Genomic DNA, 12,970 nt, shown 5'->3' with positions numbered 1-12,970 from the left:
CAGCTCACCTCTGCCCCAAGACACTCACAGGGAAAGGCACAAGACTGATAGGCTCCCCGCCTTCTAGGAGTGCACACAGGAGGCTGCCATTTTCTGACGCCTACCCCTGAAGGCATTTTGCTAGTGACCTCTTTAGCTCTAACTAGGATTCCATATCTTGGTATTGTCTTAACTTTGGAAGGTAGGTCTGATTTCAGTGTTTCCAAAAAGGACAGCGCCAAGGCCATTATTGGCTAAGAGTATGCCCCAATCATACTGGTTAGTGAAACGCAAAGCTGTGACCTCAGGACGATGTGTCCCTATTCACTCCTCCGTGCTGTCACCGCAGCAGGGTTAGCCAGACCCAAACAGCCCGGGCCTGGTCTGTTGGCCTCAGGGGAGGCTTCAAAGGTAGGGAGCAGAGGAGACGCTCTCTGTGTTAGAGGGGTCTCCGGCATGGCAGGACCAGTTCATACCACGTCACTTCCTCTAGATGTCGGACATTGCAGAGGCCTCCCGAACATCCTCTTTGCAGCTGCAGAGGCAGCTGGGTGAGTACAAGGAGAAGAACCGCCGGGAGCTTGCGGAGATGCAGACTCAACTGAAGGAGAAAAGCCTGGAGGTGGAAAAGGCCAGACTGGCAGCTGTGAAGATGCAGGATGAGGTAATGCCTGCTGGGTAATGCTCTCCTTTATCTCTTTTTGGGAATGTGCTTCAGCATGCCTTGCAAGGCTTCTGCCCTGGGCGGGGCTGGGGTGTGTGCGGGGAGGGAGATAACACTTAGAGCAGCTTTGGGGCTTGCTTTTTTTCTCCATTCTCTAGTGACTAAAAGCAGATATGGCTCAGAAGCGAAACAGATATACCTTCAGTAGGGCCATATTCTGGTTTGGTCAACAGTTTTCCCTGAAAAGATGAGCCACTCTTTATGGAGCAAGAATGTTGTGTCCATCTGTGTCCAAACATGTCATCACATCAGTGCTTTCCTGTATCCCTAGAGCAAGATGGCAGGGGATGACTAGATTCTTTTAACAACCGTTTCTTTTTTAAAGATTTAATTATTTATGTGCGAGTGTGCTTTTCCATGTGTATGTGTCTGTTTGCACACATGTATGTACGGGTGCCCATGGAGGCCAGAAGAGGACACTGGATCTTTCGGAGCTGCAGTTGCAGGCGTGTGCCTGACTTTAGGTGTAGGTGCTGATATCCAATCTCTGGTCCTCATTGTTGAGCAACTACTGAGCATCTCTCCAGCCCTGATAGTCATCTTTTGACTTTTATTGAGGTGGCCTGGTAGATAAGATTTTGATAGCTACAATAAAATAGACTAAAAGATGTCCTTAGGGACTGGTTTTGCGGCTCAGTGGCAGAGCGATCGCCTAGACTGGGTTCCATCTCCCAGTCTTAGGAATTTATGAATGCTGAAATAGTGAAAACACGCTGCTGTTATTTGTCATTGGGAGTGAACAGTGTGGACGTGAAGCTTCGAGTGCGGGAGTGGATGTGGGGAGCTCGGGGACAACTTTACACAGTTGGTTCTCTCCGTCTACGTTTGCAGGACTCGGGGATCAAACTGAGATAATCAGGCTTGTGCCGCAACCACCTACCTGCTGAGACAGCAGCCTGCCCTAAAATCTCTCTTGGTTTATACTCAAGAATCATAGACTGGTGATGGCACACACCTTTAGTCCCAGCACTTGGGAGGCAGAGGCAAGTGGGTTCTATAAGTTTGAGGCCAGAGTGGTCTACAGAGTGAGTTCCAAGACAGCCATTGCTACAAAGGGAAACCTTATCTTGAAAAAAAATTAAGAAAAATAATGAGTAAACTGGGCAGAGTGGCACACCTTTAATCTCAGCACTTGGGGGGCAGAGGCAGGTGGATCTATGAGTTTGAGGCCAGCCTGGTCTACAGAGTGAATTCCAGGACATCTAGGGCTGTCTATGGTGGTGGTAGTAGTAGCAGCAGCAATAGAACAAAGAAATGCAAACATTACATTCCTGACCTGGGAAGAGAAACATGAATGGGCCTGTTGGGTGGTTGAGTGTTGTTGTTGTTTTTTTCACAGAAGACTGGAGGTACTGAAGCACCATGACTGTCCATTCCTGTCTCTCTCTCATGTCCTTCTCCTGCCCCATGCTCCTGAGTGCCAGGATTCCAAGTGTGAACCACCACACTTGGCTGTGATTCTGGCCTGTGCCAACTGAACGGTCCTGAACAACCCATCTGTTTTCTTAGCACCTCTTTCTGCATTAGTGGCTTAATGACAAATGAGATGATGCAGGAAACAATAGAGTGAAGACCTCCAGGTCCCGGACATTTGATACACGTCCTTCTCTTTCGCCAAGCTTCCCCCCCCCCCGCACACAGTGTGAGGAGCCCACAGATTCCACAGGAAAACAAGTTTTCTTTAAAAAGAACAACAACAAACTTTTAATTTCTTTGATGATCAAAGGAAGGTTTTCCCCTGAGTCAGTGCTGACCCCATCAAAGAACAATGGATATTTATTACATATTTCTAGAACGCTTTCTGAAAGGAGCCTGATAGCAGATCTCCTCTACCTCAGAGTAACATGACACAGGACTCCAAGGACCCTGAAGCTGGCACAGGGACCTCACAGCTCTTTGCTATGAAAAAAAGTTGTTTTCATTGTTATAGCAGATGAGTGGAGGGATTCGACATTTGCCAGAACACAACACATACCTGGTCTGTTTTAACTTTGAAAGACCACAGTGTCACTGGGACCTGGCACAGGGATCCACATGGATATTTGTATAAGGGTTGTTAGGCTAGACACTTTGGTAGGGGAGGAAACATGAAGATTCTCGGGACAGATAAAGAAGCAGAAGGCCACAAAGATTAGGTAAGGCCAGATGGAGACCAAGAGGGAGAGAGAGCGCATACTGGAGCTGGAGAGGTGACTCAGCAGTTAAGAATACTTGCTGTGCTTGCAAAGGGCTGGAGTTTAGTTCCCAGCACCTACATCGGGAGGCTCACAACCACCATCTTATCAATGTAGGTCCCAGAGATCCAGTGCCCCCTCCTGGCCACTATAGGCACCTGCATGTACAATGTACATACACACAGATATACACATATTTTTAAAGAGCACATGTGTATATATATGTGTGTGCATATATGTAAATTTTTTAAAAGATTATGTTATGAGTTCTTTATCTGCATGTACGCCTACAGGACAGAAGAGGGCACAAGACCTCGTTACAGATGGTTGTGGTTACTGGGAATTGAACTCAGGACCTCTGGTGTGGCCCATAAAGATAGCTTTGTATTTGAATGGCAGACAGATTCCTCATCTCTGAAGGGAAAGGAGGCAGGTGTCACCCCTCTGATGCTTAAGTCAGAATGTTTAAAACAAAATGAATTAATGAGTCAAGATCCCTCTGGACCCTTGAATGACTCATTTACCTCTGCTCACTGCTCCTCTCCCCAGTGAAACTTCAGTTGAAAATCACGATGGGGTGGTACAGCCCTGGCTATTGGCTTGCTTCGCCTGGAGAGCAGAGCACTGGCTACTGTTCTGTCAGTGATGTGAGACAGGGAGGTTCTGATGAGGGTGATCGTCAGGAAGTGAGGATCAAACTTCACTGTCTTTAGCTCGTTTCCTAAATCCTGCTTACCTGCAAGGTAGCACAGACAGGTCAAAGGTTACTTACTTACTTTCATTGTCAGATAGTCTATACGGCAACAGGTCTCATTATGACATTTCATGTAGGGATCTGATGTCTTTTGATCCTAGTACCTCACCACCACTGTCTCCTCACTCTTGCGGATCCCCTCTCTTCCCACCTGGCCCTCCATCTGCTTCCTCATCTGTGTGACCTGTCAGTTTAGGGTGAGGAGTCATTTGCATGCACAACTTATCAGTGGCTACACCACTGAAGAGAGTGCCTTTCTCTCCATGAGCAACCACTGATAGATCCTCAGGGAAGGGTGGGGCTGTGTGAGTCCCTCCCAGCTCTGAGATGGAATGTTGGTGGGTCAGTCTTGTGACAGTGTTCCACTCCTTCCTCTGGCTCCTCTTCCGTGTCCCCGTGGGAGGGGTGATGCAGCTGTCCCATTTAGGACTGTCATGCTGACTTTTGGTTCAGGGCCAGTTACTCTTAGACACTCAATGGGATGAGTGTTCCCTTATCTGACATGCTTGGTACTAGAAGTAGTTCTGATTTCAGAATATTTGTGTAGGTTTTACTTGTCATTTCCAACTTTAAAAAAATCCACAATCAAAAATGTCTTTAGTTTTAGATTTGGAGTATTTGAGTTTTGGCTTTTTAAAAAAGGATTTATTTTATGTCTGTAATTATTTTGCCTACATGAATATAGGTGTGCACATGTGTGCCTGGTGCCCAGGGATGTCAGAAGCATCAGATCCCATGGAACTGGAGTTAGATGGTTGTGAGCTGCCATGCGGGTTCTAGAGCCAAAGCCCTGAAGAGGAGCCGGTGCTCTTAATTATTGAGCAGTCTCTCAGACCTGCACTTTGGGCTTTTGAATTGGGGTGATCAGCCTGTACCAGTGGTTCTTTTCTCTTGTCTGTCCTATTCCCAGGAGGGCCCTACTGCTGTGAGGAGATAGACCCTGCGAGGTGGGGGGAAGCGTGTGCTAGGTATGAGGAGAGGTGTGTCAGGGCGTGCCAAGAAGGAAATTTGGGCTGTATTATTTCTGATCGTTACTTTGGGTTTACCGTCTGATTCTCAAATGAGGTACACTTTCCTATTATCCCTATGTTGTAATGGGGACACTGAGCCTGGGAGAAGTTTAGTGTCTCTCTGCCGTGTCTCAAACCTCGGTATCCAGAGCAACCATTCCGTCCCTCTGTGGATGAGGGGGTCCCTTGATGTCACTCAGTTTCACTCACCAATGCCACCCAAACCAGCCCAGGGCCCATGCCTCCTTCCAGGTGGGGCTGTGCTAGGAATGGCTGGGGTTCTGCCAGCCTCCACCTCTCCCCTAATCTTCCTACACTAGCCTGATTTTTGGAGCCTCCCCAGATTTTCCGTGAGCTCCCTGAAGGAAAAAAAGCTCTGTGGTGGTCTTTTCTTAGCACTGTGCCTTCTTCATCTCCAGGAGGATTTGTCACTGCAACCAAAGAGTCAGTTGAGCTTCACTGAGTCAGCATTCCCACTGCCAGTGAGGCTGCCTGCTCCTGAGACTCAAACTGTACAGCCCTCAAAACTATTAGATGGGCGCCACCTTGCGGATGAAAAGAGCACTGTAGTTATCACCAATTATTTTCTATATAGCAAAGGCTGTTGCCTAAAGAGTGATTATAGTCTTGGATTTTGTGCCTGCTGGTTGCTTAGAGACTGTTAAAGTTTTTATTTTAAACCTTTAAACCTCTCTTGAGGTGATGCCAATACAAGGACGCCTAACTACTTTAGTGACTTTCAAGTAAGTGGTTTTGACCATGGTAGCCTGTAATAAGAAAGGCATTATTCATGCATACATCCGTACAAATATGTTAATATCTAATACAAAGGCATCATAATGATTTTTCATACTCTTATTTGTGTGTGTGTGTGCTCTGTGTAATTGAAATAGTAGTCAATATCTAATCTGTTGACTTTATAACTTACTAGTTTACTGCTTACGACCAAGAAGCCCTCTCATTTTATAAAATGGAAAACTGGAGCCTAGAGGGAGGTGTGATTTTCTCCTCTTTGCTTTGGGGTGGGCCTTTGCCCTCTGTCTTCTGGCCTCCTTGAGCCAGGCATGTACACAGTACGCAGACATGTACGCAGACATGTATGCAGGCATGCGTTAGGTATCATTGCCAGAGCTACCAGTAAGCAGACTGTGGTTCAATTTGCTGCCATTTCCTCTGCTCAAGGAACCTCCCAACACCCTCTCCTTCTAGTTGCGCCTCAAAGAGGAAGAGTTGCGAGACTACCAACGAGCCGAGAATGAAGCACTCACAAAAAGGCAACTTCTGGAGCAGTCGCTGAAGGATCTGGAGTACGAGCTGGAGGCCAAGAGTCACCTCAAGGATGACCGCAGCCGGCTTATCAAGCAGATGGAGGTGTGTGGGTGCACAGGCAGGAGCCAGGCTGTGGAGAACACGTCTGGGCCGCCAGGGGGATGTTTCCTATGCAGGAAGTCTTGGGTTTTTACTCTCTCTAGCTTGATGTTTTAAGATCTTTCCTTGTTGCAGGGAGACAGTTTCTTGTGTTGTAGTTTGCCAAAGCTAGGAGTGAAGGGTGTGGTTTAGTCTAATAGCTTCATTGCTTTGAAGAAGATAGAAGTTGATCCCCAAAGAACTTAGCTGATGGTGCTGTATCCCTTCAGCAATGTTTCTCCTGTGGAGGCTGCAAGACTGCCACTGTCCAGTCAGGATTACACTGTGCCTTAGACCATCCCCAAACCACACGGTCCATCCTTATTCCCGGCCCGTCTTCCTGTGTGTGTGTGTGTGTGTGTGTGTGTGTGTGTGTGTGTGTGTGTGTGTGTGTGTGTGTGTGTGTGTGTGTGTATCATTGCTATAGCAAACTATGGCTCAGTTCGTTGCCATTTCTGAAACTGCCCAAAGCAGTCACCAGCTGGCAGTGGGTATTCACAAGCCTAATACATACTGTTTGAGAAAAAAAAAAAACATATAAATAAAATACCAGAATCTCCATGTCTTGTCCTCTGAGAGGATGGGAAGAATCTGAATTGCTAAAAAGGAATAATTTGCAAGGGAATTGACCCTAAACCAGAAACACATGTGCCCCTCACTCACCCCCGTAGAATGTAGAGACTGAGACTGAAAAGCAAGGCTCAGACTTTGGGGGAGACATTAACATTGTCAGGGTTTTGATAAAAGACAGGCATGGCGCTCAAGGCCAGCGAGAGATGGCTTGAGCTCAAAATCAATGAATTCCTCATTCAGCTTTGCAAATAAACAGAAATAGCTTTTCTAAAGCTCCAGGGTGCTTTGCAGTTTGTATCTAGGAAGTGAAGTTTGAAGCAGCGGAGATTTTATTAGATAGGCCTCTCTCAGAGACCAGGGTAGCCTGATGGCAATTTTATTGCTTTGTTTATGGGGCTGCTGAGTTTTTCTAATATTTTCTTTCTGATCTCTTTAGGGGGTCGTTTTCAGATAGGCTAAGGTAACCTAGTTAACTAGAAATGGCCTAGATGCCCTGCTTAAAAGCAACTGGTGGGCCGGGGGAAATGGCTTCATCGGTGAAGTACATGCTCTGTTCAGCTTCCTAGCATCCACGTCAAAAGCTGCCCGTGTCAGTGTGCACCTGTAATCCCAGGGCCAGGGAGGCAGAGACGGGGGTCCCTGGGGCTGGCCAGGCAGTCTACCCTACTTGGTGAGCTCCAGGCCAATAAGAGACCCCTGTCTCAAAAAATAAGGAGAGTGACTGAGGAAGATCCCTGACACAGTGACCTCTGTGGTCTGCTTGCCTGTTGTCTACTTGTCTACATATGCATGCATACACACACACACACACACACACCCCAAGTGGAAACCTATCAAATAGTGAACAAGAAGTCTTGGTATGATGAACTATGGCTTAGACCTCATATGTTGTCTAGACAGTATGCATTGGGGGCAGGAAAAACAGTCTGACTAAGAGTGATTTTAGAACTCTGGAGAGATGGCTCAGCGGTTAAGAGCACACATACTACTCTTGTTCAATTCTCAGCACTCATGTTGCGGGGAGGGTCTCACAGCTTCCTGCAACTCTAACTCCAGCAAATCCAATGGGTGCCCTCTGCTGGCCTCTGCTGGCACCTGCACTCACATGCACATACCCTCACATAGATACCTAACTTTAAAAAAAGAAAGATCTTTTAAATATAAGTGATTTTAAAACTGAAATCAGATTGGGTTGTCAGAATATTCTAACAAGGCATGTCCTCTGGGTAACTTAAGGTTACCCAGTGCAGCTAAACACCACTGAAGGTATTTCTCCACTTGTTCTGCAGTGATAGCTTCTGGAGGCCCTGCCACCATGAAAGGCACCTAAGGGGAGTTGCTCTAGTTGGTGGCTGCCAGGGCCATGTTGCCAGGGCCATGCCTTTCCCATCCAATCGCTAAAACTTAACCAGTTCTCAGGTCTCAAGAGCTCACCCACAATGAACATTTTTTTGGTAAATTCAACCCCAGGTGGCTGAAGCTCTGTGGATATTTTGGATTCTGAGTGATCTGGAATAGATGGGTAACTTTAGGCAGGGTCCAGCCATGTCCTGAGTTGGTTTCTGGGATTTTCTGCTCCCAGGAGAGAGCTTTTGGGCTCATTTACCGGTTTTTGATGATTTTATGTATTATTGTGTGTGCACACAAGTGCGTGCCACAGCATGAGTGTGGAGGACAGAGGACAGCTTTGACAAGTCACTCCTTGGGCTGTGGCATCTGAACTCATCTTAGAATTTGCAGTAGATGCCTTTACATGTTCAGCCATCTTGCGGGTCCTTCCCGGAGGCTTTGATCAGTCCCTGACAAGACCAGCTGTCCAGTCACCCACAGGCCATCATTCACAAGAGTTCTGAGAGTTTCATTTCTGTGGTTTACACAGCCATTCTTGGTTTTCAATCAATTCTAGCAGTTGCACAGATCATACTTACACACAAGTGCTGCCTTTGAAAACTCAAAAAGTTTTAAAAAGCATCTGTTGGGGTAGAGAGATGGCCCAGTGCTTAAGAGCTGGCGGCTGCTCATCCAGAGGACCCATATGGTGGCTCACAACCCCAACTGTAACTCCAGTCCAAGGAAAACTGACACCCCCCCACAGGCATTGCACACGTGTGGTACACATGCATGCAGACAAAACACCCATCTACATAAAATAAAAAGAATGGAAAAATGTTTCAGGAATATACATTAAAAAAGCATCTATGACTCCAAGTTTACCCAGACCTATGGCAAATCTACTGAAGACAAGAAACACAAGCTGAAGTCTCCCAGCCCCCAGGGCTGGAACACTCTGAGTGAGGAAACCTCTTTCTCTCATACACGAAACTACTTTGAAATGCTTCTCTCTTAACTGTCAGTGACATTGGACAGAGACCAGAGGGGCAGAGTGTCATCTTCTGTGATGGTGAACTTACCAGAATTGACCACCACTGTCCTGTGTAATTCAGTGTAGGTTTGGGACTGTCCACTGCCAAGCTCACAGGTACTCTAAAGAAGAGGCAGGCCAGAAACGTGAGCCTGCACCCACAGGAGCAAGCCTCTTAAGCATGACGTATTTGTAAGAATGTCCCAGGATGGCTTCTCAGAATATACACTGATTAGGGACCAGTTAGTTAAAGATACTAATATAATACGTACTAACATAGCCTTAGTGTTTTTGTTTTGTTCATCGGGACCTACTCAGGGGAAGGCCTTTTCTCCTTTGATGTGTTTTCCACATTCCCAATTAAATTGCAAAAGCAACAAAACACATGTTTTTTTAAATACTTGCTTTGGACAATACAAGAAATACATGGATAAGGGCTGGGAGTGCGGCTCAGCTGGTAGAGTACTTGCCTAGCATAAATGAAGTTCTGGGCTCAATCTCTAGCACCCAGCATCCAGGCACACTCTTGTAGTGCCAGCACTGGGGAGGTAGATGCAGGAAGATCAGGAGTTCAAGGCCATCCTGGACTACATAACAAGTGTGAGGCTGACCTGGATAAATGAAAACTGTTCTCACCATACAGATCACGATGAATCCTTTAGGAAGTAGGAAGGGGGGGGGGGAGAAATAGGTGTCTTATGCTCCTAAGCCCTAACATTAATCCGCTTTCATTTGCCCTTGGGGTTTCCTTCCATGACCCCCTTGCTCTTAACCCTGAGTAAGTGAAGAAACCTGTTTGCTTCCTTTCTCAGGACAAGGTAACCCAGTTGGAGATTGAATTGGAAGAAGAAAGAACCAATGCTGATTTGCTGTCTGAGAGGATCACTTGGAGCAGGGAACAGGTACCGGGGAGCTGTCGAGGGCGAATACACAGTACTATGGAGAAAGGACACATGAGAGGCTAAACCTGAGGATTTGCTTAGAGCAAGGAGGAAACATTCCTGCCCAACAGATCATGATGGGAGATTCGGTAGTCTTTACCGTAACAGGCACTGGGAGGGAAGGAATTAGTAACATGAGGGAAATTTTCTATAGTGGTTACAGAAAGTGACGTATTAGCTACAGTGGGCCAAGGGTTTAGCATTGTCTGTTCAACTCAGGGTGACGAGGCTGGAGGTTTGGGGGTGAAGAGCTGCCACCACTGGGCTGGCTGTCCCTGCTCAGAGCTGAAGCTGAAATACTCTCTGGCTTCTTTGCCACCCACCCTTCTGACGTGCACAGGCTTCCTTGGGAAGTGTGGTACTCAGGGATATGGGATGGGTTGGAGTGCAGAGACTTCTAAGCCAGGCTACTGGGCTCTGGTTCGGGTTCCCAAACTCTACTGGTGGTGGGAACGCATTCAGAAGCCCAAGCAGCAGAGGTTTAGAGAGGACTTCCCTGAATGCCAAGACACAGATGGACACTTCAACCTTGACATTGGCTCCCCAAAGTTCTTCCTGCTTTCTAAGTTTTCTTACTGGACTCAGAGCTGTTTTGCTAGGTGTTCCTTCCAGTTTGGCGGAGGATCTGTGCTACCCTGAGGCACTGCAGAGCCTGCTTAGCATGCGTAATGACAGAAATGCCTGTGGCTTGTTTTGTCAGCCTTGTGATATAAGCACAGTGGGAGGGATGGTGAGAACCATGTCACCTTACCAATATCCAGGCAGTTAAAACCAGTTTCCAGTTCCATGATTTATACCCAAAATAAAACACAGGCATGCTGCTCCAGAACACGGGGGAAGTCCATTGGCTCAGCCACTGACCCAGGACCACGAGGTGTCTGGTCCCAGAATGCCTTTGGTGTTTTCCTTTTCCTCTCACGCACATTAGGGTCATGGGGGTGTGACTGCTTGCCTCAGTGGTCAGTGTTGAAAATTTTCCACTGAGTCGTGAACTTGAGGTCCATGCAGGAGGAAGACAAGGACACTCACCAGGGGCTGCTGTGAAGGACACACTGTGGGCAGTTGTAGGCCTGTTCCTGTGCTGCCTCCTGTGGAGCTTTGGGAAACTCCCAGATTATTGAGTCTATGAATATGCGGCTGGGGCTGGCGAGGTAGCTCAGCTGGTAGAGTACTTGGCCATCGTGCACAAAGCCCTGGGTTCAATCCCCAGCACGGTAATGCATGGCTGTGATCCTAGGACGTGAAGGCAGGAAGTTCAGAAGTTCAAGATCTTCCATCCTCGGCTACATACTGAGTTCTAGACCAGCCTGGACTACATGAGAGCATTTGTCACACATAAACAAAAGCAAAATGAAGCTATTTATGTAGACGGTTCTGAAGACACCCCCCTCCCAGCCTGCCGTCATTAGGCTCTGTTGTCCTCTTCCACAATTTTGTGAGGGGGAGGGTAAGGCCCATGTTTGCTGTAAATGGAGAAACTGAAAATCAAGTTCAAATTGACATAGAAGCTGAGGAAAAACAAAAGCCCCAAGATAGTCGGGCACCTCTCCTCCTTTCCTTTCATGGTTTTTGGGCCTTACTGTGAAGCTCAGACCAGCCGTAAACTCTCTATCCCCCTGCTTCAGCACCTGGGTGCTGGGGTTACAGGTGTGCCACCATGGCTGGTGAGTGGTATCCACAGATCGAGTCATCTGACCTCTTCTGCCCTTTGATGCCTCCTGACTTGAGGGGGACATTTAAAGGGATACCTCTTGCCTCACCAACAGGCATTTCTCTCAAAGTAGAGGTTCAGCCAGTCTGGTTTTCTGCCTTTAACATAAAGACTATGTGGAGAGGGCTTTGGCTATGGACAGGCCGTGGCCAGTGGGGACCTCCCAGGACCGTGCACCCGTGGCTGCCTGCCATTCTCACAGCAAGAAGAGGGACTCTTAAAGGCTGGCCCCTTCCTCCTGTCCCTTGTCTGTTTGACCTTCTGATACCCCTAGCAAGGGCTGGTGACTAAAGACAGAAAATGGCGCCTGTCACCTTGAACCCTATGAACAGTATTTACCCTGCATTCCCAGCAAACTGCTGTTGGGCACTAAAAAGAGAAGTATGGAGAAAGATTTTTCTTTAACTCTTGCTTTCTTTTTAAAAGTTAAAGTTTTCTGTTCCCTGCTTAAAGCTCATTATTTCTAAGTTCTTCTGAATCCTTACTTCCTCCTAATATATCCCTGACTTTTTCTAGTCCCCTTGATAGGTCTTAGGTAAACAGGCTAGATAAAAGGATTTCAGTAATGTTAGAGGAAGGCTAGTCTTCTTACAGGACCTTAGGTCTGACAAGGCCATCAGAGGTCAAATCTCCTGAATTGGGTAATGGATTTGCGGTGCGGGGCCATAAAGGACTTGGTCCAGAGCCATGTGGCGCTAGCTGTAGAGGCAGGCTTAAGCTTCCTCTTCCCAAAGACAGTGTTCTAACTACCGGAGCCTGCAAAACACAACCGCATGCATGGCAGAGTGGTAAACCTACAGAATTTCCAACGTGATGTTAGGCCAGGTTAAGGAGATGAACATTTAACAAGTGGGCGGATAACTAACAATCAAATAATACCACGTGAAGGACTCCAGCAGCAGTGAGGGAAAGGCCACGCTGGCAAGAGTGACCAAGGAAGGGTGTTTAGGGGAATCTTGGCCCCAGAGTTAGCTCTGAAGAAGTGATCTGGCTGAGAGTAGATCGCCAGAGTGGGCATGGCATCTGACCTAGAGCAGATTGGCAGGTAAGCCTGGGGTGTTGAAAAGCCGGGAATGCTGGCACACACTTCCTGTTCCCATGAGGAAAGCGGTGGGGGAGGCACGTTTGGAGAGACAGACTGGGCCTTTTGAATGGCTGTATCCTCAAGGCAGTGAAGGGTATGGGAGGCTGTTCAGCAGAACAGTGAAGCACATACGGTGTTCTAGAAGGTCAGTGTCAGAGCTGGGGGTAGAGAGGGTACCCCGAGAAGACCTTAACTGGGCAGCTCCCAGGGCCAGAGAAGGTGGCTATGAGAATTCTCTATTCTGTTCCTCT

General features: G+C 47.5%; 1 protein-coding gene across 1 annotated transcript in view; it reads left to right on the top strand.

The window, feature by feature from the left end:
- The window catches only part of Cgnl1 (cingulin like 1), a 142,793-nt gene that overhangs the window by 115,983 nt on the left and 13,840 nt on the right, over positions 1–12,970 (top strand). Inside the window, exons 12-14 of the mRNA XM_005075458.4 lie at positions 473–643; positions 5,851–6,012; positions 9,796–9,885. Of these exons, the coding sequence (XP_005075515.1) occupies positions 473–643; positions 5,851–6,012; positions 9,796–9,885 (423 nt within the window). The remainder of the gene's footprint in view (positions 1–472; positions 644–5,850; positions 6,013–9,795; positions 9,886–12,970) is intronic.

This window comes from Mesocricetus auratus, unplaced genomic scaffold (assembly GCF_017639785.1).
Source record: "Mesocricetus auratus isolate SY011 unplaced genomic scaffold, BCM_Maur_2.0 Super-Scaffold_100691, whole genome shotgun sequence".
Taxonomy (NCBI): Eukaryota; Metazoa; Chordata; class Mammalia; order Rodentia; family Cricetidae; genus Mesocricetus; species Mesocricetus auratus.
This window is presented reverse-complemented; position numbering and strand designations above follow the sequence as displayed.